This window comes from Loxodonta africana, chromosome 3, assembly GCF_030014295.1.
Source record: "Loxodonta africana isolate mLoxAfr1 chromosome 3, mLoxAfr1.hap2, whole genome shotgun sequence".
Classification (NCBI taxonomy): Eukaryota; Metazoa; Chordata; class Mammalia; order Proboscidea; family Elephantidae; genus Loxodonta; species Loxodonta africana.
In genome coordinates this window covers 130,496,730-130,524,369 of record NC_087344.1, presented here as the reverse complement: position 1 = coordinate 130,524,369, position 27,640 = coordinate 130,496,730, and the positions used below count along the sequence as shown (strand labels likewise).

The window sequence follows — 27,640 nt, the reverse complement described above, 5'->3', positions numbered from 1 at the left end:
CTTTCCCTTTTCCCATGTCCATTTGTCCAGTTTTCTTGTCACTTCTTGCCTTTTCATCTTTGCTTTTGAGCAGATGTTGGCCATTTGGTTTCAGATACTTTGTTAAACCAAGATACATGTTCCTCATGTGTGTTATTGTTTGTTTTATAGGCTTATCTAATCTTCGGCTAAAACCTGGACTTTGGGCGTGGCTTCAGTTCTGAGTTAGCAGGGTGCGTGGGGGCCATAGCCTCCATAGAGCCAGCGTTTGAACCTTGGTTTTCATAATATTAGGCTGAATAGTGTTAGGCAAATAAAGACTCAAGATAGATGAGTCTAGGTTGTGGAGGGTCTTAATTTTCAAACTGACAGTTTTAACTTTATCATCTTCTTAGTAGGGGAATTTTAAAGGTTTATTAAAAAAAAAAAAAAAAAAGCAAGGGATTAATAGGAAAGTCTGATAGAAGTGCCTAGAACAGACAGGACATTCTTGTTATCACCTTGGTGTTTCATGATTAGGATATTATCTAGGTTGACAACAATGAAAATGCAAAGGAAAGGTAGGACTTGAGTTTGTTTTTTTTTTTTTTATTGTAGTTTAGATGGAGATATATAGAGTAAACAAGTTTCTCATTAAATAATACACATATTATTTTGTGACATTGGTTGCCAACTCCACAACATGTCAACACACTCCCCTTCTCGACCTTGCCCCTTGGCTGCTGTGCCCATTTAGTCTCGTTTTATTTTATGGGCCTGCCTAATCTTTGGCTGAAGGGTGAACCTCAAGAGTGATTTCATTACTGAGTTAAAACTGTGTCTAGGGGCCATACTCTCAGAGTTTCTCCAGCCTCTGTCAGACCAGTAAGCCTGGTCTTTTTTTTTTTTTTTTTTTTGTGAGTTAGAATTTTGTTCTATATTTTTTTTCCAGCTCTGTCTGGGACCCTTTATTGTGATCCTTGTCAGAGCAGTTGGTGGTGGTAGCTGGGCACCGTCTAGTTGTGCTGGACTCAGTCTGGTAGAGGCTGTGGTAGTTGTGGTTCATTAGTCCTTTGGACTAATCTTTCCCTTATGTCTTAGGTTTTCTTCTTTGTCCCTTGCTCCAGATGAGGTGAGATCCGTGGAGTATCCTACATGGCTCACAAGCTTTTAAGACCCCAGACACTACTCACCAAAGTAGAATGTAGAACATTTTCTTCATAAACTATGGTATATCAATTGAGCTAGGCGTTCCCCAAGACCATGGTCTCCAGAACCCTCAGACCAATAGTTTGGTCCCTCAGGAAGTTTGGATGTGTCTATGGAGCTTCTGTGACCTTGCCTTGGACAAGTTGTGCTTTGAGAGATATTTTGAAGGAAGATTTAGTAGAACTAGGAAATTAATTGGATCTAGGTTAGGGACCAAACAAAAAGGAAGTGAATTGAGAGAAGAGTGATACTATTATTAAGAACAGTAATTGAGAGAGTATTGGGATTGAGAAAGTGATGATACTATTATTAAAAATGGTAATTAAGAGAGTAAGTCACTTTTAGGAGAGGAAAATAAGATGCAACTGTTGACAATTCAGTAAAATATTGGAAATGCTTAAGAACCTGAAGTGAAGAAGAACAGTCAAGGCTGGGGATATAGATTTGGGAATCTTCCCGTTAACATTACAACTGAAGCTCTAAGATTGAATATCACAGGTTGTCAGTGAACCTTCCTCCAGTTCTGATGCCACATTCTTCTTCAAATAGTCCAGCTTCTCAGATTATTTGTTCATCATACATATTAAATAAGATTTAAGAATTTGACACTGCTGACAGCATCAAGTTCAGATTGCTGCCTTAAATACCACCTTAACTATGTTTGGTTTGTCGTCTTCATAGAGGTGTATCTCCTCTCATTTTCACACACAATGTGCTGTGAAGCCGTTTATATCATAGACTCTCTGAGAAGTGATATGGTGATTTCTGTGCTTCTTGTCTTTTATCCCCTCTCACTAATGTGATTAGGAGATTTGGTGGTAGATCATAAAACTGACTGGTTCTGCCTCTTAATTTCTATAGTTCCCTACTCTTGACCCTGGTCTTGGAATTGAGTCTTTACAGGGTCATGCATTATTTTTCCTGTCTCTTGCCCATACCATCAAACCTGAGTGTTGTAATGAAAAGATTGTTGAAATGGATTTTCAGATGACATGCTTTTAGAGATACCTGTTTCCTGCCCTTGCTTTCAGGTCTGAGAAGGTTGTTTTGTTTTGTTTACCCTGCCTTCTTTCAACATATTTCATGACTCCAATTTTCTCAGTATTTGGCAAATACTCTCCATATTTTGTGGCTTGTGGTTATGGTCCTTTCCTTGTTTCACTGGAGATGATGGTTTGGTGCTTTTTGTTGCTTTTAGTGGGTTTTTTGGGGGGGTAGTTTAAAAATTATCTTTATGCTTCCATCTTTTACAAAAATTCTCTAGTGATCTTTTTAAAAACATAAATCAGATCACAGCACTTTTCTGCTTAAGCCTTCAATTTGCAGAAGAATAAAGTGCTGGAAATAAAAACTCCCTACCATGACCTGTGGAGTCATATGTGATCTGGCCCCTGCTTATTTCTGCAACCTCATCTTGTCCTACTTTTCCTCTAGCTCTCATTGTTATTGGTTGTCTTTAAGTTCCTCAGTGAAACTACTTTTTTGTTTGTTTTTTTCTCTTCATGTCCTCATTCATTTCATTCTTTATTCTATGAAATATTATTTTCTTTTCTTACTCCTATTCATCTTTTTAGGAGCCCTGGTGGTGCAGTGGTTAAGCACTTGGCTGCTAACCAAACAGTTGGCATTTCAAATCCACCCAGGGACTCTGTGGGAGAAAGATGTGGCAGTCTGCTCCTGTAAAGATTTGCAGCCTTGGAAACCCCGTGGGGCTGTTCTACTCTGTCCTACAGGGTCACTTTGAGTCAGAATTGACTCAGTGGCAGTGGGTTATTCATCTTTTAGGTCTAACTTAAACAATATTCCTTAGAGAAGCCTTCTCTGACACCAGAGCATAAGTCTACCATGTTACTCTTTCTCTTGGTTGTCTGTTCTTTTTCTTCATGTCACTAAGTAAAATCTGTGGTTATATGTTTATCTGTTTAATGTGTACCTTTTCTTCTACACTGTAATCTCCACGGTGGCTTGATGCTTAATGTTTATTGAATTAGTGGATGAATGAATGAATACTTAAAAAAGGAATATAAGATGCAGGACTTCCAAAAGTAATTGACCAGAGGGTTACTTAGAAGTATTGGTCTACTGAATACGTTTGCCTTAGTGTATATAATATAACATTTATTGAGTGTTTACTAGGTTCCATACACTTTAAATTGATTATCTCACTTGAGCTCACAACAGTGAAATAAGTGACAACAACTATTACAGCCATTTTATTGATGAGGAAAATGAGGCCTAGAGATTTTCTTACTCAAGGGTATACTTCCTCTTTAGAAGTTAGGTGCCAGAAGGTTTTGAAAACATAATATGCATATTTTTAATTTTCTAGGTACATTAACTCAGTGAGATAGCTTGAGGACCTGCTAGAAAAAATATTTCAGTTAAACATCAAGAAGGCCAATTATAACTCTGTATTTATTGAAAGCTTAGTATAAAGTAGATATCAAAATTTAAAAAGGAAAAAACCTCATATTATTACAATTCTTTTAACTTTACAGTAAATATTCAAGCAGAGGTGAGAACTCTGATTTTTCTCCCTCTCGGTATTCTTTATTGTTGAAGTAAGGTTTTATTGTTTGAAAAGTGAAGGAAAAGAGATTCATTCAATTTCCTATTCAATAACATAAAAGGGTTTAAGGTAGCATATACATACTTGCCAATGAAATTTTTATTTGGTCATCCATATAAATTGGAATTTTAACAAATCCCATTTTATTTTATGTTGAAATTCATTGTGAAGAAAGCCCATAAATGTTAGAAGACTATATATCATTAAGGGGTTTTCACACATGCTAAAAATGGCTTTTTAATGAGACTCTAGTGTATTAAAGTATAAAAGATCAATTGTCCTTTAACTGGCTGGTGATGGAGAAATCCTTAGTATTTATGCAGTTAGAATTTCAGTTTTCTGACGTTTTCACATGTTCTGCCAATTTTATCTCCTTTTAATATGATGGTATTAAAATCTGTGATACTTATAAATTATTTGCAATATCTTAGGACTACCTCTACTCTCAGTCCACGTGTCAAATAAAAACAAAGTAAGTGTTAGCATAGTCGTTGGAGAAGACAGACAGGTAGAAAGCTTAGTGTATTATTTATAGATACATAGATCTATAAGGAGTCCTGTTGGTAGATCTTCTTAGGGCATTTATCTGAGAAAAGAAAAGAATATTCCTGGATTTTTTTGTTTAATTCTTTCTGTTTTTCTTATTCTTCTTTAGTCTGTATTGTTCTTTTCTATTTAATTGTTCTTTCCTGCTAAAACTCTCTCTTTTCTCTGTTTCCTACTCACATTTCTTTTTCTTTTTCCACATTCCTGTCTTTCAAGACACAATCTTATGGCAGTGCCTACCCTATTCAATGATTACCTTTACAGAATAATGACATAATTAAAATTTATCATCATGTAAATTAGCATTTAATTACAGCGTTATAAATTGAAAAGCAATATTAAAAATAAGTCATTTGGGGAGGGGAACTCTCAAAAGCAGATTTTATCATCCTTTTTATAGATGAAGTTCTAATTAAGCAACCCAAGAGTAGATGGCATCACCGTTTGTTAAAGGTAATTAAGTGGGGATATAATTATGTCTGTAGAAGATTATATTTTACAGTTTAAATTTATCACTAGGATATGAGAGTCTGGAATTTTATTTTGAGACCATTGTCAGAATCATCATCTATAAAATTTAGCATAAATAAAGAAAGCTAGGCCATGGTAGTTGAAGAATGTGTTTCACTATTTTAGAAAAATAAATGGTGTTCAACCTCCCAATTTCTCATTTTCTTTCCAGCTCTAAAATACTATATTTCTGTGATTATCCAATAAATACAAATTTATAGAGCCAGATTTTGCTAGAGGATAAAGTTGTTCCAAAGGAATACATTGGGCCTATGGATAGCAGGGGTCTCTGCAAAGAAGCAAGCGAACAAAAGCAAACCCTGATATGGTCTCATATTCTAGAACTCTAGACACAGATTTCAGTAATCTAGGTTACTGCTGATCCTCTTCTGTACCCTCCCAAACATATAAACATTTCTGCATTAAGAAATGGCTGCTGTGAAATAATTCAGCAATTGTTCTTTGAGGGTAGTTCACATTTGGTATTTGGGAAGCGACATTCACTTTCTCAGATGACATCTGTGTAAATGACCACAATAGTACTTCTAGGCATATTTAAAAAAAAATAATGACGCTGTGATTTACTGGTTATCTACTACATACCAGGTACAATAACAGGTGTTTTATATACAATATCTTTAATGTTCACAATAACTCTGGGAAGTAGACTTTATTATAAACATTTTAAAGGTGAGAGAACTAAGGCTTTGAAAAGGTAGCTGACTTGTCCAAAGTCATTCAGCTAGTAAATGGTTGAGAAATGATTTGAATCTAGATTGGCTGATTATAGAGCCTTTGTTCTTTTGAGTTATACTTTGTCTTACTAACCAATAATCAAAGCCGAAGTGCTTTTCTAATACTTAATATTGTTTTTTAGAAAATAATTTATTCCCCTCACAAAAGTCAGGCTATAATATATTGTTATGCTTCTCTGGTTTCTAGAATATGCTGGTTAACAACCTGTTCTCAAAGATTTGGAAATATAAAATTGCGAGGACCGGTTAAAATAGATTTTTGTATTTCATGCTTATTAAACAATTTGAATATTTTAATCACAATGTAAGCTATACTTTCTTTTTCCCCATTATCTTATATTAACTACATTTTCAACTTGAATGCAGTAACATTTTCTTTTGTTACAAAAGACTATAATTAAGGCAATAAACCACACTGGACATTTAAATTTTACATTTTTAGTTCTGATTTCTCCTATTTGCTTTTCTTTTCTGGGACTTTAATTCAAGTAAACACCTGCTAAACTCTGATTTTAACATCAGAACCCATACTAATTTGAAATGAATTTCAGTTTTTCTAATAATAAATGAAAATTAATTTTCGATAGAAGCTAATGATATAATAGCTGTTAAAATATTAGTCCCAGTTCAGTATTGAATAGAAATAGTACTTCTCCCTCAATATTAAGAAATACATGAAAGGTTTTATCAAGTTAGGGGGTAGGAAAGGAGAAATACAATGGAAGAAAAATGGATGGCTTGAAATACATAAAAAGTATCAGAAAAGTAAAATATGACTAATATCAATAAAAGGAGAAAGTTCCAAGGAGTAGCTGATATAAAGAAGAATGAGAAATGAGAAAAATGCTATATTACTATTATTTCACAAATACAACTTATTATTTTCCTCCTTGTTGTTTTCAACTGAAAAGATCTCTTCCTCATTTCCAATCAATCCATTTTCTCTCTCCTCCTATGGAACTAAAGGTAGATTTTACTTCCTGGAGGAAATTTCTAGGTGTAACCAGGTCATGCTATAGATTTTTTTTTTCTAGTGACTCTATGAAATTGCATTTTTGTAGGTTAAAAAATGGACACATATTGGCAATTACATATAACTTAACTTAAAGTCATCCCTTTACTTTCTGTGCCATCATAATATATATATAGATATTTTACAATTAAGAAAAATGAGGCTAAGCAGGTGACGCTACTTGTTAGTGGTAAGGCTAGAATTTTAACCTTGGCATGTCTAACTTCAAGACTTTTGCTATTTTTACTGTACTAATGAATAAGTATTCGTTAAATGGAATGTGTATATGCTGTATAGACACCAAGAATAATGCCGTAACAGGAGGATTGTTTTGGTCATCTAGTGCTGCTATAACAGAAATACCACAAGTGGATGGCTTTAATAAAGAGAAATTTATTCTCTCACAGTCTAATAGGCTACAAGTCCAAATTTAGGACCTCAGATCCAGGGGAAGGCTTTCTCTGTCGACTCAGGAGGAAGGTCCTTGTCATCAACCTTCCCTTGGTCTAGGAGCATCTCAGCACAGGAACCTCAGGTCCAAAGGATGAGCTCTGCTCCCGACACTGCCTTCTTGGTGGTATGAGGTTCCCATGTCTCTCTGCTCACTTCTCTTTTATATCCCAAAAGAGACTGGCTTCAGACAGTACCTAATCTTGTAGACCTTATCAGTATAATTGCCTTAATCCATCTTACTACATCATAGTGGCAGGATTTACAACATATAGGGAAATCACATCAGAAGACAAAATGGTAACCAATCATACAATCATACAAAGGAATCATGACCTAGCCAAGTTGACAGATATTTTTGGGAGACACAATTCAATCCATGACAAGAATGCTCAGTAATAAATGAACAAATGAATGAATATATGCTCAACAATATTCAAATGTGTGCTTCTTTATTTTTCCAGAGTCGATTGTTAAAGTAAAAAAGACAATATGGGGCATTATATGAAGAAACAAGTATTTTTCCTATTTCTTATTTTAATATATTTTTAAAGTGACACTTAAAAGACTTGGAACACTTTAAAAATTGATCTGTTTTTGCTTTCATACTTTATTTTTACAAATCATTTAACTCTATTGATTATCTCCTGGTGTGCTAATTTTGGTATAAGGCAGATTTATTACTCTATATGTTAGAAAGACCTCATTATAACAGTTTAAGACATTACACAGACCCTTGGTAAAATTCTTTTAAAAGAACATAAAATGGCCGGTGCTTTAATTTTCCAAAGCAAGTTTTCTTGAAATTAAAAAGCAAAAAAAAGTGTAGTTCGTGGTTTCCAAACCCTAAATTGAATGCCTCCTTCTGTAGTAAAAGTAAATTTAGGTAAAAATTACCCACAAAACTACTAGCTATGGTCCCTGTAAAAACCAGATACAGCAGCCATAAACATAAGTCATAGACTTCCTGATGCCATTTCTGGCCAGATTAAAGAGGACATTTCAACTTCAACTCTTACCCCTGCTGACTAGGGTGAGGAGATTCACGTTACTTTAAAATCATCATCAGCTAGGAACTGGGAACTGAGAAGAGTTATCCTGAAGTGGAACTCTTCAGACCTGTGAGAAAGATGTGTCTGCTATCATGTCTAATGCCCTGGCATTTGTTTTCCAAGGGTCCACCTGGTCCAGCAGGCCTCCCAGGTCCAGCAGGAAAGAGAGGGCCAAGGGTGAGTATATGGGCTCCATTTCCCATTTGCTATTAGAATTAGTAACTTTCCAATATGTTTTTCCTTGTATTGTACAGTATGTACTTTCTTTGGAAACCTGCCTATATCTTCAAACTTTGCCTGCCTTTGCCAATTCAACAGAAGCTTGGGAACACGTGCAGGCTTGAGTATAAACAGCCAGCCAAAGTGTTCACTGTGAACGTGCCTAAGAAAGATTATCAAATTTGTAGATTAGTGACTGTTCTTGAGCTACTTGTAACATTATTCTTAGTTATAAAGTGATCTCATCTGTAGTTGATAGTCCAAGGTGAGGTTCATTTGTTTGGGGAAATGAAGAAGAGTGGGCTGCCTAAAAATAGTGCATTCCTGGATTACATAGTGGAAAATACTGGAGCTGTTAACTAGAAAAAAAAAAAAAACTGCCTTGAGGAATAGAGCTGCCTTAAGGATCAGCAGTAGTTTCTCTCATTACGTGGGTCTAACAAATGATTTCTTGCTGTTTAGAATTAGATTCTTTCAAACTGAAAAAAAAAAAAAAGTGGATTTTTATTAACAGCAAGTTTCCTTTGTTCAGTGAGCTGGAAAATGAAAGTGATTATACATTACAGTGACAAATTCAAATGCCGTTTATATAATTCACTAATCCATTTTTTTATCCTGGTTTTTATTTATCATAAAAGAATATATTTTAAATAAAGAAAAATCACACAAAATATTACTTTAAAAACTGTTCATATTCACATCAGACTTTTGCCCACATTCCAAGACAAAACACCAAACCCATCACAGCTCAAGCTAAAAACCGACTCATAGCTTAAGATAAATTCTCGCTGGGCCCTAGCTATTATTTAACACTTCTTTTTTTTCTTTATAGTTGATGACCTATCACATCCCTCCTCACATAGTCTCTGCTAAACCTTGCCCACTCTGATCTAGCCCTGCAACCATTCCCGTCCTCCTACCTCTCTGCAAGAAGACCTTGGACCCTCCTTTTCTGAGGGAGTGATTCCGTCTTTGCACAAAGTCCATTCCCTCTCCATTCTAAGGCTGCTCTTTCCCCATAGCGTGACCTTCAGGTTCTGACTCTCCAAATAGCCTCACAGTTACACCGCCTCCTTCCATGATTTCTGTTTCTTTTGTGCATTTATTTTGCTCAGTTTTTCTTCCCTTAAGGAGGGAATTGTATTCCTCTTCTTAAGGCTAATTATTCCCTTTGTGTTCCTAATTTCATCTCCTTTAATCGATTCTCTAACTAAAAACTTGCACCTTGACATTTTTTTTTTCTCCCTAGGTTTATTGGATATAAACAAGATATCCCTTTTTAAAAAAATTCCAAACTTTATTGATATAATTTTTCCTCAAGTTATTTTCCTGGATCACTCTTACACTACTGTGTTTTGTGAAATAATAGTTAACACCTATTGTCCTTGAAGGAGTCCTAGTAGTACAGTGGTTAAGCGCTCTGGTGCTAACAGAAAGGGTAGCGGCTCAAACCCACCAGCCACTCTGCGAGAGAAAGATGTCGCAGTAGGCTTCTGTGAAGATTACAGCCTTGGAAACCCTATGGGGCAGTTCTACTCTGACCTAACGGGTCCCATGAGTCAGAATCGACTGGGCAGCAATGGGTATGGGGTGTTGTCCTTACATCTACATCAATAAAAAAAAAAAAAAAAAAACAACTTTTTTTTTTAATTCACCCACTAATCCCCATGAATTTTTCTGTCTACTTTATTAAAATTTATTTGTTTGAAGATTACCAATTACATATGCCTTGAAATCTAACCTTTTTTCTTCATTTTCATCTTGCTAGACATTCCTTCAACAGTTGCATTGCTGACCATACCTCTCATTAAAGATAAGAATGTAAAGCAGTAACACAGTTCCTTGCACATAGTAGGTACTCAGTAAATAGAAACAATTATTGAAGTCTGATTGTATAATTTACTAGTAAAGTGAAATAAAACTGACAAACATTCATCGAGTGACTAATATGTGCTGTGTACTGTACTTGTAATAGAATAATCAGTCCCTTTTCAAGAAATGTACAATCTTAGAAATAAACAGCAGATGTCATAATGTAGTCCAGTAGCAGTAAAACATTTAAATAACAGATTAGAACAGTATAGGAAATATCCTAGGGCCATATATGATTAATTAGCAAATTAATTTTGCATGTAGTCATTTGTACAGAAAGGAGCACTGGTGGTGCAATGGTTAAGCACTCGGCTGATAACCAAAAGTTGGACAGTCTGAACCCACCAGCCGCTCTGTGGGAGAAAGATGTGGAAGCCTGTTTCCTTAAAGATTTTACAGCCTAGGAAACCCTGTAGGGCAGTTCTACTCTGTCCTATAGGGTAGCTATGCATTAGAATTGACTTGACTGCAGCAAGTTTTTAATTCCTAGAGAAGACAGTAGGAGAGAGAAATCACTTCATGCTGGTGTATAGAAGATTTAAAAATAAGGTAGGATCTGGATTGAGCCTTGAAGAATGATCTGGGTAGTTGTGCAAATGGTTAAGAGTTTAGCTGCTAACCTAAAGATTGGTGGTTCAAGTCTACCCAGAAGTACCTTGGAAGAAAGTCCTGGCAATCTACCTCTAAAACTTCAGCCATTGAACCCTAGGGACACACATGGAGTCACCATGAGTCAGAATATATTTGACAGTAACTGGTTTCATTTTGGTTTATGAAGGTAAATGAAATAAGTTTTTAAGGCTTACAGAATAGCATAAGCAAAAACCCAAGTGCAGAAAGGCGTGATACATGTTCAGAGGACAGTAACTAAACAATTTCACTTTGTAATTTTTAGGCTTTTCACTCTACAGCTTTTAGAAGTAGCACTGAACAATATGCTGCTGCTGGAGATAGGGGTGGTGAATAAGGGAAGTAAGCACCTTGTTTTGAAGCAAAAGATGAAAACCACAATTCTGCTCTATAATTAGTCTAGCTATCTTTTCCAAGACTAAAACATTCAAGATCTCAGAAAAGATAAAGAACTTTGTAGAAATAAGGTGGTATTCATTTTAATGAAATTATATTATGTAATATTTATTTTGGAGCCCTAGTGATGCAGTGGTTAAGAGCTATAGCTGCTAACCAGAAGTTCAGCAGTTTGAATCCATCAGTGGCTCCTTGGAAATCCTATGGGGCAGTTCTGCTCTGTTGTGTAGGGTTGCTATGAGTCAGAATCGACTCGACAGTAACAGGTTTAGTTAGTATTTATTTTAATAGTGTATCTGTCTGTTATTTGTATTTAAATCTGTTCTAAAAGTGATTTGAGTTCTTTACTATTTTCAGGGCATACCAGGACCGCATGGAAATCCTGGGTTACCTGGATTACCAGGTCCAAAGGTGAGTAATTACTAATGAGTATCACATGATTTTCCTGACATTAAAAAGAAGATCCTTGACAACAGCAACTCAAAAGATTAGATAGGAATCTCAGGTGGCAGTGAGTTAATGGAGGAGGAACAACTCAGAAAAGGAGGGTGAGAATGGTTGTACAAATCAAAGAATGTAATCAGTGTCACTGAATTGTACATGTAGAAACTGTTGAATTGGTTATGTTTTGCTGTGTATATTCTCAACAACAACAACAAAGTAAATAAAATGAAAGAAAGAAGGTCCTTAACTTTTAAGGCCAATCTTTGGATACAGAGGATCTCTATCATCTCCAGAAGGTCCCTGGGTGGCACGAATGGTATGTGCTTAACTAGTAACTTAATGGTTGGCAGTTCAAACACATGCAGCAAGCAGTGCTGTAGAAGAAAGGTCTGGCAGCCTATTTCTATTAAGATTACAGCCAAGGAAACCCTACGGAGCAGTTCTACTCTACAACACACGGGGTTGCTATGAGTTGAACTGACTCAGTAGCAATGGATTTTGGTATTTATTCTTTCAAGCTTTATTTGGGGACTTTAAGTATATTTAGTTTGGTAAGAAGATAAAATAGCTGTAAAGGCCTAACTTATATTTCTCCAACTGGCTGAAGTTATATTGTGCTTATGTTCCTGCTAATAGACACATCTTCACAACACCGAGGAACACAGGAAAAAAGGAAAGGGGAGTATTTCCCTGCATTAATATATTTGGTATATGGCTATAATTTTGAATATTTATAACTATTCACCAATAGAATGTTTTATGAACCTGTATATGAGGAATAAAAAAAAAAACCTTCATTCATTTTGCAAGCAACGTATTAGACCTCTTAGAGATTTAATATTATAAGTCTGAACTTCAGTCTTTAATTCATGTTTAATTTAACAATTTGATAACTGTGTCCAAATAGCCAATATTAATCATGATTTGTTTTAACTACAGATATATTTGGAGGGCATTAGATTTGTGACAGGTGTTAAAAATGAGCACTGTGTCCCAATTGTATCAAATAAAGTTTGTAGGGTATTGTTTTGTGAAATGATTTGCCTAGGTATTTAACATACATTTCTAGAGTAATCAATAATAGCAGAACATTCAAGGTTTGTGATTTATAATCCTCTGATAAGGCTGATTCGAGACAATGGAATAAAATGCAGATTGCTAGCTCTTGACAATAAATGTTAACATCAAATCACAGGATATATTTCCCTTCAGGGAAAAGAAGATTCCCTTTAAATTAAGGGACTTTGGGATATAAAGACAATTTCAGCCATTTTGCTTTTGTCAAGTGTTGTTTCGCAAGAGTGACATAGCTAGAATTATTGGCCTCTAAGGAAATTGTTGTGCAAGAAATTATCTGCCCATCTCAAAAGAGATTTACCCGCATCTGTGAAAAGAACAAATTAAAGTGATTTCAAGTTTATTCGGTTGGGGGGGTTCCTAACTGAAATACGAAATGTAGCACATTATGGAAACTTTATACAAACATTTCTTTATATGTTACCTTCAAAAATTTGGTAAATGTGCTTTAAAAATTATTAGAACTAAAAAGTACCTTATATCAGTTAAATGAGGTAGGGCACATTAAAGCGCCTAGCAAAATGTTATTCTTGGAGGAGCTACCTATGAGGTAACTAGGCCAATTAGAAATACAATTGTTACTGAAAGTATAGGATTTATTGTTTGTTAAGTAAAACAAACATAGCCTTTTGGCTCTTATGAATGGGGGATATAATGGAGAATTACTAAGTCCCTGGCAACATGGACAATGGAATTTATGGGCAAAATAATCTCGAGCTATAGAAGCTAAATATCATCCTGAAGTTCCTTCAGTATCAGTAATTTCTCCATATAGTTTTGGGGTTAAGCCTGGAACAAGAATGTGTTTATACTGAGTTGATCTAGCACCTTTAATCTATTAATTTAATGAGATGTTTGTGTTGAAAATATGACCAACAGTGTCCTATGTGATATTACAACAAAAGACTCATTCAGCCTCTCTGCCATCTCCCAGAGTATGTTCCCAGAATATACACAGAATATGTTCCCAGGACAATAATATCCCATAGGATATTATTGTTCATAAAGTAGAACTCTATTAATTTTCAAATTTACCATATGTTACTTGATTTAGTAGTAGAATATTGCGACAGCACTGGCTAATATTGTTTGGTGTGTAATCATTCTGATTGATTGATACAAAGAATTCATTGAAGTTTAGGCTCAATGTGTGATATTCTTCTGAGAAGGAAAATACCTTAAGATAGCTCAGAACTAAATTCTAAGGGTATTTTGTTAAAACATTCTGAATCGGTACAAAAACTAATCCATTTTATTTTCTGTTACACTTTTAAAATTAGTCTTTATCATAAAGAACAAATAAGTAGTACTCAATTCTGTTCAGGCAAAATGAGCTATCACTTACGGGTTTGTTTTCCTTCATAAAATCTTAGTTATTTGAATGCAGGGCCACATCCTATTTATCTTTGCAGTTGTGCCTAGCCTAGTGCCCACCATGTGATGGGTACTCAATAAATGTTAAGTTGAATGAGTGAGCGGACTTATTAGTAGTGAGGCACTGGCTTCGTAAGGGAAAAAGAAGTAACTTATTAAGCATTTAATTAATATTTGCTAATTATGTTTGGCATCTCATCCAGTTTCATCTCAATTAAGAGTACTATGAGGGTAAGTTTTATTACCTTCTACTTTGCACAGAAGAAAACAGACCCAGAGAGGAAAGTACTTAACCGAAGTAAAGCTTGTGTTGAGTTGGATTAAAAATTGAATCTGCTTTACTCTTTCCCTTACACCAGGTTGTCTCTCCCAACATAGTAAGGAACTCTTTCATTAAACTCCATCTTAAGGGGGAAGAGTTGGAATGGTGTGATCTTAAAGGCTTTCTGAGTTTATTTAATAATGGCACTAAAATAGGCCTATCCCATGGTTTTAGCTTATCCTGTGAATACTGATGATAATATATAAACTCCAGGAAGAGTGAAACTGATTTCTAGTCCTTGAAAACTGTCTTTAAACTGTTAAATATTAAAAGAATAAACTGGGTGATATTTTGAAGAGACTTTAGACTCCGTTATCTTCTTTGAAGTCCTTTGAAGGCTGTTGGTTTTTGTTCTATAGGTAATTAAATAACTGATTCATCACCTTAAACTTGTACAGCTTTGGTTTTATAATTTTTTTTTAGGATAGATTTGTTTCAGTTTTGCTCTTATCGCTAATGTGAATCCATTAGTCAGTCCAAGAACATAGTATTTGCTTCTAAGGTTTGGCCCTTCCTGAATTTCAACGGAAAGGTATATACCAAGGCATTTGTCACATCCCTTCAAAATGATGTGCTTAATCTCCAAATTATTTCCCCTATGGTAGGCAGTAGCTGAAATTCATGCTCAATTCTTTCAGTCTTCCAATTGTTGCTTTCTGCTGCACTTTTTGGAGTTTCCCCTAAGCAAGAGCATGTCAGGATCAGCCAACATTTGAAGAGAGCTTATATCCAGATTTTGGTGGAAGCTTTCTTCTTTCTAGGGTTTTCTGTCTTAATTTCCAGTCAACCAATCTGGTAGTCGCACACTCTGTTCTCTAAAACCTTCAGTGAACAGGTCTGTGGTTTTCTGCTTGAATTCTAGCTGTTCCATGCGGACTCGGGAAGAAAGAAGAACTGTATAAGTGTGCACTCGTACCCAGTGTGCTTGTCTTCTTTAAAGGGTCAGAATCCTCTCTAGCATATCGTATTCTGGGTTGCTTTCCTATGCATTCAAATAGTTTTTCTATGCATTTTTTCCTGAGTTGATAATTGTTATCTGAGGGAGGATTAGTCCAATACATGCCACTGTGCCACTATTGGAACCAGAACTCCTAAGAGTTTGTTTTTGGACATACTCAATTTGAGATGACTTGACATCCAAGTGGAGATATAAAAGGATACATGAAGTTGGAGTTTCAGAGAGATTTCAGAGCTAGAAATATACATTTGAGTCATCAATGTGTATGTGGAATTTAGAGCTATAGACCTGATGAAATCATTTAGGGATGAATGTAGATGGAGAAGTATCCAAGGACTTAGTCGTGGGGCACTCCCAAGTTTCATAGATTAGGAAGAAAAAGAGGAACAAGAAAAGGAGGCTGAGAATGAATAGCCAACGAGGTGTGATAGTGGTAGGGACAAAAGACTGATTAGAGTAGGTCAAGAGAGAATGAAAGGAAAGAAAGTATTCAAGTTAACACAGATAACTTTCTAAGACTTATTCTCTAAAAAGGAATAGAATAATGGAACAGAGAAGAGAGATGTGAACTCAAGGGAAGTTGTTTTTAAAGATGGAAGAAATAACAGCATGTTTACTTGATGATGGAAATTATTCTGGAGAGAAGTAAAAATTGAAACAATTTCATTAAAGACAGTACACCAATAATGTCCCGATGAGACAGAATGGTGGAGTTGGTATTTTAATGAGGGAAGGCAGTGTTTTAGAACAGATTTTGGTGAGGCAGTGGATTGGGCTGTGAAAGTTTGTGAAAGTTGAAAGCAAGGTCATCATCTGAGAATGAAGAGAGAAAAGTTATGAAATAATCATCTATGAAAACAGGAAAGTAAATTTCATAAGGCAACTGTTGGACACATCAAAAAAAAAAAAGGACCAAACAATGTTAGAAGTCATGAGTTTAAAATAAGATCCATCAGCATCTTCTATTTTCTTAGTCACATTCTTGTGCTAGGGGGTTGGTAAGAGTAGGTGGGGAGTCTTGATTTAAGAATTGTAAGGTGAGCTTCTAAAATAAAGAGAAAGGGGCAGTGGAGTTATTTATATATGCAATGTCAGACCACGGTATTTAGGCTGGCTAAGGAGGGAAGTAAGGCCACGAGGGGAATACCAAAACCAAACCAAACCCGCTGCTGTCGAGTTGATTCTGACTCACAGTGACCCTATAAAACAGTGAAAATATAAGACGATCCACAGATTAGCAGTTTGTCTGGGTCAAAGAATTTTTTTTTTTTATAATTTTTATTGTGCTTTAAGTGAAAGTTTACAAACCAAGTCAGTCTCTCACACAAAAACCCATATACACCATCCAGGTGGGTTGAAACCAATTGATGCATTTTAGATGGCTGCTTGCTAACGTTTAAGACCCCAGATGCCACTCTTGGGATGCAGAATGTATTCTTAATAGATTTTATTATGCCAATTGACTTAGATGTCCCCTGAAGCCATGGTCCCCAGACCCCTGCCCCTGCTATGCTGGCCTTAGAAGCATTCAGTTTATTCAGGAAACTGCTTTTGGTTTAGTCCAGTTGTACTGACCTCCCCTGTATTGTGAGCTATCTTTCCCTTCACCTAAAGTAGTTCTTATCTACTATTTAATTAGTGAATGCCCCTCTCCCACTTTCCTCCCTCCCCCCTCTCATAACCACAAAAGAATGTTTTCTTCTCAGTTTAAACTATTTCTCAAGTTCTTCTAATAGTGGTCTTATACAATATTTGTCCTTTTGCAACTGACTAATTTCACTCAGCATAATGCCTTCCAGGTTCCTCCATGTTATGAAATGTTTCACAGATTTCCTCACTGTTCTTTATCGAAGAGTAGTATTCCATTGTGTGAATATACCATAATTTATTTATCCATTCATCCATTGATGGGCATCTTGGTTGCTTCCATCTTTTTGCTGTTGTAAACAGTGCTGCAGTAAACATGGGTGTGGAAGTATCTGTTTTTGTAAAGGCTCTTCTCTAAGATATATTCCAAGGAGTGGGATTGCTGGATCGTATGGTAGTTCTATTTCTAGCTTTTTAAGAAAGGGCCAAATTGGTTTCCAAAGTAGTAGTACCATTTGACATTCCCACCAGCAGTATATAAGTGTTCCAATCTCTCCACAGCCTCTCCACATTTATTGTTTTGTGTTTTTTGGATTAATGCCAGCCTTGTTGGAGTGAGATGGAATCTCATTGTAGTTTTGATCTGCCTTTCTCTAATGGCTAATCATCGTGAACATTTCCTCATGTATCTGTTACCTACCTAAATGTCTTCTTTAGTGAAGTGTCTGTTCATATCTTTTGCCCATTTTTTAATTGGGTTATTTGTTTTTTTGTAGTTGAGTTTTTGCAGTATCATTTAGATTTTAGAGATGAGGAGCTGATCAGAAATGTCATAGCTAAAAACTTTTTCCCAGTCTGTAGGTAGTCTTTTTACTCTTTTGGTGAAGTCTTTGGATGAGCATAAGTGTTTGATTTTTAGGAGCTCCCAGTTATCTAGTTTTTCTTCTGCATTCTTAAGAATGTTTTGTATACTGTTTATGCCATGTATTAGGGCTCCTAACATTGTCCTTATTTTTTCTTCCATGATCTTTATCGTTTTAGATTTTATATTTAGGTCTTTGATCCATTTTGAGTTAGTTTTTGTGCATGGAGTGAGGTATGGGTCTTGTTTCATTTTTTTGCAGATGGATATCCAGTTATGCCAGCACCGTTTGTTAAAAAGACTGTCTTTTTCCCCATTTAACTGTTTTGGGGCCTTTGTCCAATATCAATTTCTCATATGTGGATGGATTTATGTCTGGATTCTAAATTCTGTTCCATTGGTCCATGTATCTGTTGTTGTACAAGTACCGGGCTGTTTTGACTACTGTGGCAGTACAATAGGTTCTAAAATCAGTTAAAGTAAGGCCTTCCACTTTATTCTTCTTTTTCAATAATGCCTTATTTATCCGGGGCCTCTTTCCCTTCCATATGAAGTTGGTGTTTTGTTTCTCCATCTTATTAAAGAATGTCGCTGGGATTTGGATCGGAATTGCATTAAATGTGCAGATTGCTTTTGGTAGAACAGACATTTTTATAATGTTAAGTCTCCGCATCCATGAGCAAGGTATGTTCTCTGACTTACGTAAGTCTCTTTTGCTTTCTTGCAGAAGTGTACTGTAGTTTTCTTTGTATGAATCTTTTACATCTCTGGTAAGATTTATTCCTAAGTATTTTATCTTCTTGGGGGCTACTGTAAATGGCATTGATTTGGTGATTCCTTCTTCGATGTTCTTTTTGTTGGTGTAGAGGAATCCAACTGATTTTTGTATGTTTATCTTGTATCCCAATACTCTGCTGAACTCTTCTATTAGTTTCAGTAGTTTTCTGGAGCAGTCCTTAGGTTTTTCTGTGTGTAAGATCACGTCATCTGCAAATAGAGATACTTTTACTTCTTCCTTGCCAACCTGGATGCCCTTTATTTCTTTATCTAGCCTAATTGCTCTGACTAGGACCTCCAACACAATGTTGAATAAGAGTGGTGATAAAAGGGCATCCTTTTCTGGTTCCCGATCTCAAGGGGAATGTTTTCAGGCTCTCCCCATTTAGGGTGATGTTGGCTGTTGGCTTTGTATAAATGCCCTTTATTATGTCGAGGAATTTTCCTTCTATTCCTATTTTGCTGAGAGTTTTTATCACGAATGGCTGTTGAACTTTGTCAAATGCCTTTTCTGCATCAGTTGATAAAATCATGTGATTCTTGTCTTTTGTTCAATTTATGTAGTGGATTACATTAATTGTTTTTCTAATGTTGAACTATCCCTGCATAAGCATACCTGGTATAAATCCCACTTGGTCATGGTGAATTAGTTTTTTGATATGTTGTTGAATTCTGTTGGCTAGAATTTTGTTGAGGATTTTTGCATCTACGTTCATGAGGGACATAGGTCTATAATTTTCTTTTCTTGTGCTATCTTTAACTGGTGTTGGTATCAGGGATATGGTGGCTTCATAGAATGAGTTTGGTAGTATTCCGTCCTTTTTTCTGCTCTGAAATACCTTTAGTAGTAGTGGTGTTAACTCTTCTCGGGAAGTTTGGTAGAACTCTGCAGTGAAGCCGTCAGGACCAGGGCTTTTATTTGCTGGGAGTTTTTTGATTACCTTTTCAATCTCTTCTTTTGTTATGGGTCTATTTAGTTGTTCTACCTCTGTTTGTTTTAGTTTAGGTAGGTAGTGTGTTTCTAGGAATTCATCCATTTCTTCTAGGTTTTCAAATTTGTTTGAGTACAGTTTTTCATAGTAATCTGATATGATTCTTTTAATTTCAGTTGGGTCTGTTGTAATATCACCCATCTCATTTCTTATTCAGGTTATTTGCTTCCTTTCCTGTTTTTCCTTAGTCAGTTTGGTGAGTGGTTTATCAATTTTTGTTGATTTTTTCAAAAAAACCAGCTTTTGGTCTTGTTAACTCTTTCAGGTGTTTTTCTGTTTTCTATTTCATTTAGTTCAGCTCTAATTTTTATTAATTGTTTTCTTCTGGTGCCTGTGGGTTTCTTTTGTTGCTCTCTTTCTATTTGTTCAAGATGTAGAGATAATTCTTTGATTTTGGTGCTTTCTTCTTTTTGGATGTGTGCATTTATTGATATAAATTGGCCTCGGAGCACCACTTTTGCTGTGTCCCAAAGGTTCTGATAGGAAGTGTTTTCATTCTCATTGGATTCTCTGAATTTCTTTCTTCCATCCTTAATGTCTTCTAGACTCCAGTCTTTTTTGAGCAGGGTATTGTTCAGTTTCCAAGTGTTTGATTTCTTTTCCCTGCTTTTTCTGGTATTGATTTCTGCTTTTATGGCCTTATGGTCAGAGAAGATGCTTTGTAATATTTCAATGTTTTGGATCCTGCTAAGGCTTGCTTTATGACCTAATATGTGGTCTATTCTAGAGAGTGTTCCACGTGCACTAGAAAAGAAATATAGTTGGTTGCTGTTGGGTGGAGTGTTCTGTATATGTCTACGGGGTCAAGTTGGTTGATTGTGGCATTTAGATCTTCTGTGTCTTTATTGAGCTTCTTTCTGGATGTCCTGTCCTTCACCGAAAGTGGTATGTTGAAGTTTCCTAGTATTATCGTGGAGCTGTCTATGTCACTTTTCAGTGCTGATAAAATTTGTTTTATGTATCTTGCAGCCCTGTCATTGGGTGCATAAATATTTAATATGGTTATATCTTCTTGGTGTATTGTCTCTTTAATCATTCTATAGTGTCTTCCTTATCCTTTTTGATGGATTTAAATTTAAAGTCTATTTTGTTGGAAATTAATATTGCCACTCCTGCTCTTTTTTGATTGTTGTTTACTTGATATATTTTTTTCCATCCTTTGAGTTTTAGTTTTTTTGTGTGTCTAAGTCTAAGGTATGTCTCTTGTAGGGAGCATATAGACGGATCTTGTTTTTTAATCCATTCTGCCACTCTCTGTCTCTTTATTGGTGCATTTAGTCTATTTACATTCAGGGTAATTATGGATAGGTTTGAATTTAGTGCTATCATTTTGATGTCTTTTTTGTGTGTTGTTGACAGTTTCTTTTTCCCACTTGATTTTATGTGCTGAGTAGATTTTCTTTATGTATTGTCCTTTCCTCATATTTGTTGTTGATTTTGTTTCTGCTGAGTCTCTATTTTTTCCTTGTATTTTATTTGGATGAGTAGGATAGTTTTTCTCCTTTTTGGTTACCTTATTATTTACCCCTATTTATCTAAATTTAAAACTAACTTTTATTTCTTTGTATCGCCGTATCTTCCTCTCCATATTGAAGGTTATGATTACATTTCTTAGTCCCTCTTATTATTTTAATGTTGTCTTCTTTTATATAATAACATTGCTGTTACCCTCTTTTGAGCTTTTTTTTAAAATAATCTTGCATTGTTTTTTTGGATTTCCCTGTCTGGTTTGACTTCCGGTTGCTCTGCCCAGTGTTCTAGTCTTTGGTTGATACCTGATATCATTGATTTTCTAACCAAAGAACACCCTTTAGCATTTCTTGTAGTTTTGGTTTGGTTTTTGTGAATTCCCTCAACTTGTGTTTATCTGGAAATGTCTTAATTTCACCTTCATATTTAAGAGACAGTTTTGATGGATTTATGATTCTTGGCAGGCAATTTTTTCCTTCAATTTTTTAAATATGTCATCCCATTGCCTTCTTGCCTGCATGGTTTCTGCTGAGTAGTCTGAGCTTATTCTTATTGGCTCTCCTTATAATTCTCTCTTTATCTTTGGTTTTGGCAAGTTTGATTATATGTCTTAGTGACTTTCTTTTCAGATCTACCATATGTGGAGTTTGATGAGTGTCTTGGATAGATATCCTCTCATCTTTCACAATATCAGGGAGGTTTTTTGCCAACAAATCTTCAAGTTTCTCTGTATTTTCTGTTATCCCTGCCTGTTCTGGTACTCCAATCACTCGTAGGTTATTTCTCTTGATAGAGTCCCACATGATTCTTAAGATTTCTTCATTTTTTTTTTAATTCTTTTATCTGATTTTTCTTCAAATATATTAGTGCCAAGTGATTTATCTTCGAGTTCAGAAATTCTAGCTTCTAGTTGCTCAGTTCTGCTCCTCTGACTTTCTGTTATCTAATTCTGTAGTTTTATTGCTAATCTTCTGAGTTTTTGATTGCTGTCTGTCTATGGATTTTTCCAGCTTATTAAGGTTTTCATTATGTTCCTGAATAATCTTTCTAATTTTTTCAGTTGCTTTATCTATGTGTTCCTTGGCTCGTTCTGCCTATTGCCTCATTTCCTTCCTGATGTTTTGAAGGGTTCTGTATATTAAACTTTTGTATTCTGCATCTGGTAATTCCAGGAATGCACTTTCATCTAGAAGATCCCTAGATTCTTTGTTTTGAGAGCCTGTTGAGGTGATCATGGTCTGTTTCTTTATGTGACTTTATATTGACTGTTGTCTCCGAGCCGTCTTTAAGTTATTGTACTTGTTTATGCTTGTTTATTGTGTCATAGCTGCTGGCTTTGTTTTGTTTTGGTATGCCCCTATGGGTTGCTTGAGTGAGCTAGCTTGATTATTTTCACCTTTGGAGCTCTGGTGTCCTGTCCCCAGCTGGCTAGAGCTGTTATCAGGTATATCAGTCTAGGAGTCCATTCAGTTTTCTTGTATGATTTCAGCTCAGGTTTCCAGGTAGCTGATATCAAATGTGTGGTATAGGCTCTGTCCTACAGTCTTAGAGGGGCAGAGGTGATTGGCATATATACTGGTATCTGATTGCAGCAGGGGATCATGCTCTGAACAAGGCAGGGGGCTGACAACTGAACCCCAAGTGTCTGAGGAAAATGCATCTTTGTTCCCTTGAGTATGCTGGTGGGTGGGTTCTGCAGATGGACTATGGGCACCCAAAGTTTTTGGTTGTAAGGGCTGGGAGGTACCAGTTATCTTTGGAGCCCTGTCGCAAGTGGCTGGGTGATCTGAGTGGAGCTACCAGTCCTTAGGTCCCTGATGTGGGTAGGTGAGGACCTTGTTTAATTGGCAAAGCAATGTCAAACGTCAAACACCCACCTCTCTACCGCACAGCTGAAATGGTTGGAGTTAGCCAACAAGGGCCTATTCTCCCAAAATAGGCCCACACAGGCCCATGCAGAAGGGAAAGGTGCTCAAGGTACACGACGATTTATGCCTGGACAGGATCCACTTCTGTCCTGAGCTCTCCCAGTTAGATGGAGCTAGCAAATTATTTTTTCCCCCAAATACAAATTTTTTCCTTCCCCAAGGCTGGGAGGATGACTCTAGGTGCTCACCAGGGTCTATCTCATGCCGAGGGATTCAGCCGCTGAAGCAGGCTTGGGCGGGGTGGGGGGGCACGGTAAAATACACGCAAGTACTTTGCTTTTGCGGAGAGTGCCATTCTTCTCAGTTTCCGGAGGTGTGAGTAGGCTGTGTGGGTGGCTGCTTCTTCCTGAGGAAACTGCGGCCAAGCGCTAGTACCAACCCGACGCCACCACCACTCCGGGAATGGTGCCTCAGGGCTCCCCACAATTCAGGTCTGGTAACTCCTCTCCACTTCTGAATGGCCTCTTCCTTCCCCTGCCCCTCAGTTCATTGTCTAAGCTTGCCTTTGATGCTCAGGGCTCCCAGCTTGTCACAAATATACTCGTTTCACTTGTTTTTTTGGGTCTTTGTTGTAAAGAGGTCTCGCTGGAAGCGTCTGTCTATTCCGCCATCTTGGCTCTGCCTCCTGAAAGAACTATTAAAAGTTGTGGGAGCCCAGAGAAAGTTAGGTAAAAAGAGGAAGTGTTTGTTAGAGAGTATAACACTTAAAACTGAGATTATGGAGGTCATGTCATTGTTAGAAATGGCAAAGTCAAGGCTACTGAGAGATGTCACATTCTAGGATCTACAAGGTACTCACATGTGATGTCCAATTTCTAGATAGCTAGGAGCCATTAGAAAAAGGAAACTATAATTCATATGAATTGTTTCATTTCTGTCATGCTCTTCTGATCAGTGCCTGAACACATGTTAGTATGTGGAAAGGAGCTTTTATTACTTAGAAAAAGAAGCAAACAGCATGCAGCAGGAAAAATTCCATGGTCAGCAGCCCCCTCCCCGCTCCCCGACTCAAAACTGTCCAGGCAGAGATGATGATTCTTCCACACATACACCACTTTGTGTCTTGGGTGAGGGGCTAAATGGGACAGTCACATGACAGGCCAGTCCCCCTGGCATCTGGAAGCTGCCCCTGTGGAAAAAGAGAGCTCTTCCATATATGCCCTCCACCTGGCATTGTGGGTGAGGGTCATAATGGGAGCCTGCCTTCTGCTGGTGTCCCCCTGGTCAGGTAAGTCCAGTTAGATGGGCTGTAAGCTTATGCTTATGCTACATGTGCCCTACCAGCACCATAGCTGAGGAGACGGAGAAAAATCCCTCCCCAACCATTGTATACCATTAGCCTGCGTGACCCATTTAATTACATCCAGGTTTTTCCTCTCCTGCCCACCCTAGGGGGAGGTGCTGAGACAGCTTGGCACCTAACCAAGAATTGTATCTCTTTACTCTGCTGACATTTAGACAAACCATTAGGCTTTGGGGGGTTGCAGTGGTTTGTTCCAGAAGCCCAAAGATACTAGCAAGTGGAAGAATGGGGAAGACATGGCCTACAGGCTTGACCAAAGGACTGCCTCATTGCAACTACCCACATGGTGCTACCTCATAATCATGTCATTTAGTATTTCCTTTGTGGCACTTTCCTGAATTTTTTAAATTCCAAATCCCTTTTTGTTAAAATTTTGCTGTACTGTTAATAGTTCACTTGAGTTGTGCTCTTTGCTTTCTGGATGGCAGCTACTGTAAAGTTATTTTAATAATGATTCTCTTTAGTTTTGTTATTTTTAATACTAAAGTCTTTATAATTTATAGAGAATTTGATCCTAAATGTTGTGATGTGTTACTGTTTTTGTGTCAGATTAAATGACTTGCTTTGTTTTCTGTCTCCAAGTCTCAATGCTCTTTCCACTATATTGGGCTAATTTTAATCTGATGAACCTATTCTGTTAAATGGTCTAGTACCTTAAAAGTGTCCCTCCCCAGACAAAGGGCCTTCTGGAGTTCCAGTAATGGTTTAAAAGAGTTATTCTGAAGATTTCAGGCTCAGTAGCAGATTAGTAGGATAAGTAGGTCTTCTGGAATCCTTTAAATAACATAGTGTAAGCAGCTTCCTTTTCCTCTTACTTGTCATGGATTGAATTATGTCCCCCCCAAAATGTGTTATCAACTTGGTTAGGCCATGATTCCCAGTGTTGTACGATTGTCCTTCATTTTGTGATTATAATTTTATGTTGAGAGGATTAGAGTGGGAACGTAACATTACCATCACTCAGGTTACCTCCCTGATCCAATGTAAAGGGAGTTTCCCTGGGGTGTGGCCTGCACCACCTTTTATGTCTCCAGAGATGAAAGGGAAGCAAGCAGAGAGTTGGGGACCTCATACCACCAAGAAAGCAGCACCAGGAGCAGAGTGCATCCTTTGGGCACAGGGTCCCTGCACATGAGAAGCTCCTCGACCAGGGGAAGATTGATGACAAGGAATCTTCCTCCAGACCTGACAGAAAGAGAAAGCCTTCCCCTGGAGATGACACCCTGATTTTGGACTTGTTACTTACTAGACTGTGAAAGAATAAATTTCTCTTTGTTAAAGCCATCCACTCGTGGCATTTCTGTTATAGCCGTACCAGATAACTAAGACAATACTCAAAGGAATATATAGCTCCTTTAACAAAGGCAAGTCCCCATAAGTATATAGAAGTCAGAATTGAGGGTCAAAGTCAATTATGACTAATAAATTAGTTAATATTCCGTTTCATTCTAGCCCTTTGATTTGAAAAGGCAATCAAGTAAGACTAAGAGTGTGTTGGGAGTCATAGAGTTGATACAAAATGAGGGACAAAGTGAATAAAAGCTTTTGGAGCATTCTTTAAAGCAGAGAAGTATACCTTACCTCTCTAACACGTTTTATAAATTCTAAGTATATTACCTATATTTTTTTTTAGATGAAGATTTGAGTTCTTATATATTGAAATATTACTGGAGTTATTTCTGAGGTTCCATAATTTTGTAGCCAATGATCTAAAATTGTAGACTTGGTGGCAAAAGTGGTGGTGGCTATGGAAGAGAAGAGGTGAGACCAGAAAACTATCTCTTCCAAATTGACTCAAAGGCAACTAACAATGTAGAAAGCAGGACTTTTTACCAGTGTCAACTCATTCCTAATTCATAAAATGAAAAGACTTGCTGGGAAACATGCAGGATTCTTCCCTCTGTCTTCCTTCTTTTGTCAGTCATTTTGAGTGCTAATTTAAAGCATCCCTGATTGTGTGAAAGAAGACATGACAAGATAAAAAAAAAAAAAATTTTTTTTTTTTTTTGATTCCCCTATTTCCTATAAAGTGAAAATAGCATTTAGAGCTATCTAGGAAGAGAGACATTTCTTCTTAGTTGAGAATGATAATGAAATCAGAACTTTAATTTTATAAAATCTCAGTTGTGAACCCTATATATTGTGAGCTGTGATAAAAATTTGAAAAAGAGATACTTTGCTAGTATGTATAATTAGAAAGATTATTTTAATATTGTACTGAAATACTTAGTTGAAACCTAATGTCATATCTCTCTTGAAACTTAAAAGATAAAAATGCCCAGACTATGAAAATATCTATTTTTATAACACTATAAAAAGAATTTTGGCAATTAAAGATATCTTTTTCCTTTATTTTTTCTTTATTATGGCATTTGACCATCCTTACAACCAAAGATATGTGATATACTGCATGTAATTTATGTTTCACTAAGTGTTTTATAACTTTTATTAGGGCCCCAAAGGAGATCCAGGATTCTCCCCAGGTCAAGCTATTTCTGGAGAAAAGGTAATTATTTGTCCATAAAACAAAATAATGGTAATATATTTAAAAATTTTTTAAATTATTTTTATCTTTTTAATCTACATTTTATTTGACGTAAGACAGAGAATGTATCTGAGAACTATTGGATTTTAATGAAAGAAGAAATATTTGAAGAATTAAGTAAATTATATCATCAGTTTAACGTATTGATTTAAATCATAACACTAACTGCTTTTACTGAGTGTCTGCTGTGGCCTGCATGCCACTTAGAGCTGGGTGGGGTAAGAAACTAGAGCAGAATGTGGTCCTAACCCTGAAAGATGTTGCTGTTCACACACACACACACACACACACACACACACACACACACTACAACACGTAAATTCCTCTGCCATTTTATAACTTTTTAGGGTTGTACCACATACTTAATCTTGCTTATGTTCCATGGCAGCTCACTGTGACAGACAGTCATCATTATTTTCCAGTTGAGAAAACAGAATTGGGAGATCTAAATGACTGATCATATGGATAGTAAGTGGCAGAGTTAGCACTAAATTCAAGCCTTTTGACTTCTATACCAGTATGCTTTTCATTTTATCGTGTTTTCAGACATACACACACACATATACACACTTAAGTAAAAATGAGCTAGTATCTTAAAGATAGCAATAGAATCTTTATTAGGAGTAGGGTGCTGTTTTCTAGTGAGGGTGAATATGTCTTTAGGAAGATATCTGGTAAGCTTTGTTTAAACTAAAAAAAAAAAAAAAAACTATTGCCATCTAGTCAATTTCAATTCATAGTGACCCTATAGGACAGAATAGAACTGCCCCATAGGGTTTCCAAGGAGTGGCTGGTGGTTTCAAACTGCCCACCTTTTGGTTAG

General features: G+C 36.5%; 1 protein-coding gene across 1 annotated transcript in view; it reads left to right on the top strand.

Moving 5' to 3' along the window:
* Positions 1 to 27,640, top strand: part of COL24A1 (collagen type XXIV alpha 1 chain) — a 364,074-nt gene that overhangs the window by 3,492 nt on the left and 332,942 nt on the right. Inside the window, exons 3-5 of the mRNA XM_064279962.1 lie at positions 8,185 to 8,238; positions 11,536 to 11,589; positions 26,725 to 26,778. Of these exons, the coding sequence (XP_064136032.1) occupies positions 8,185 to 8,238; positions 11,536 to 11,589; positions 26,725 to 26,778 (162 nt within the window). The remainder of the gene's footprint in view (positions 1 to 8,184; positions 8,239 to 11,535; positions 11,590 to 26,724; positions 26,779 to 27,640) is intronic.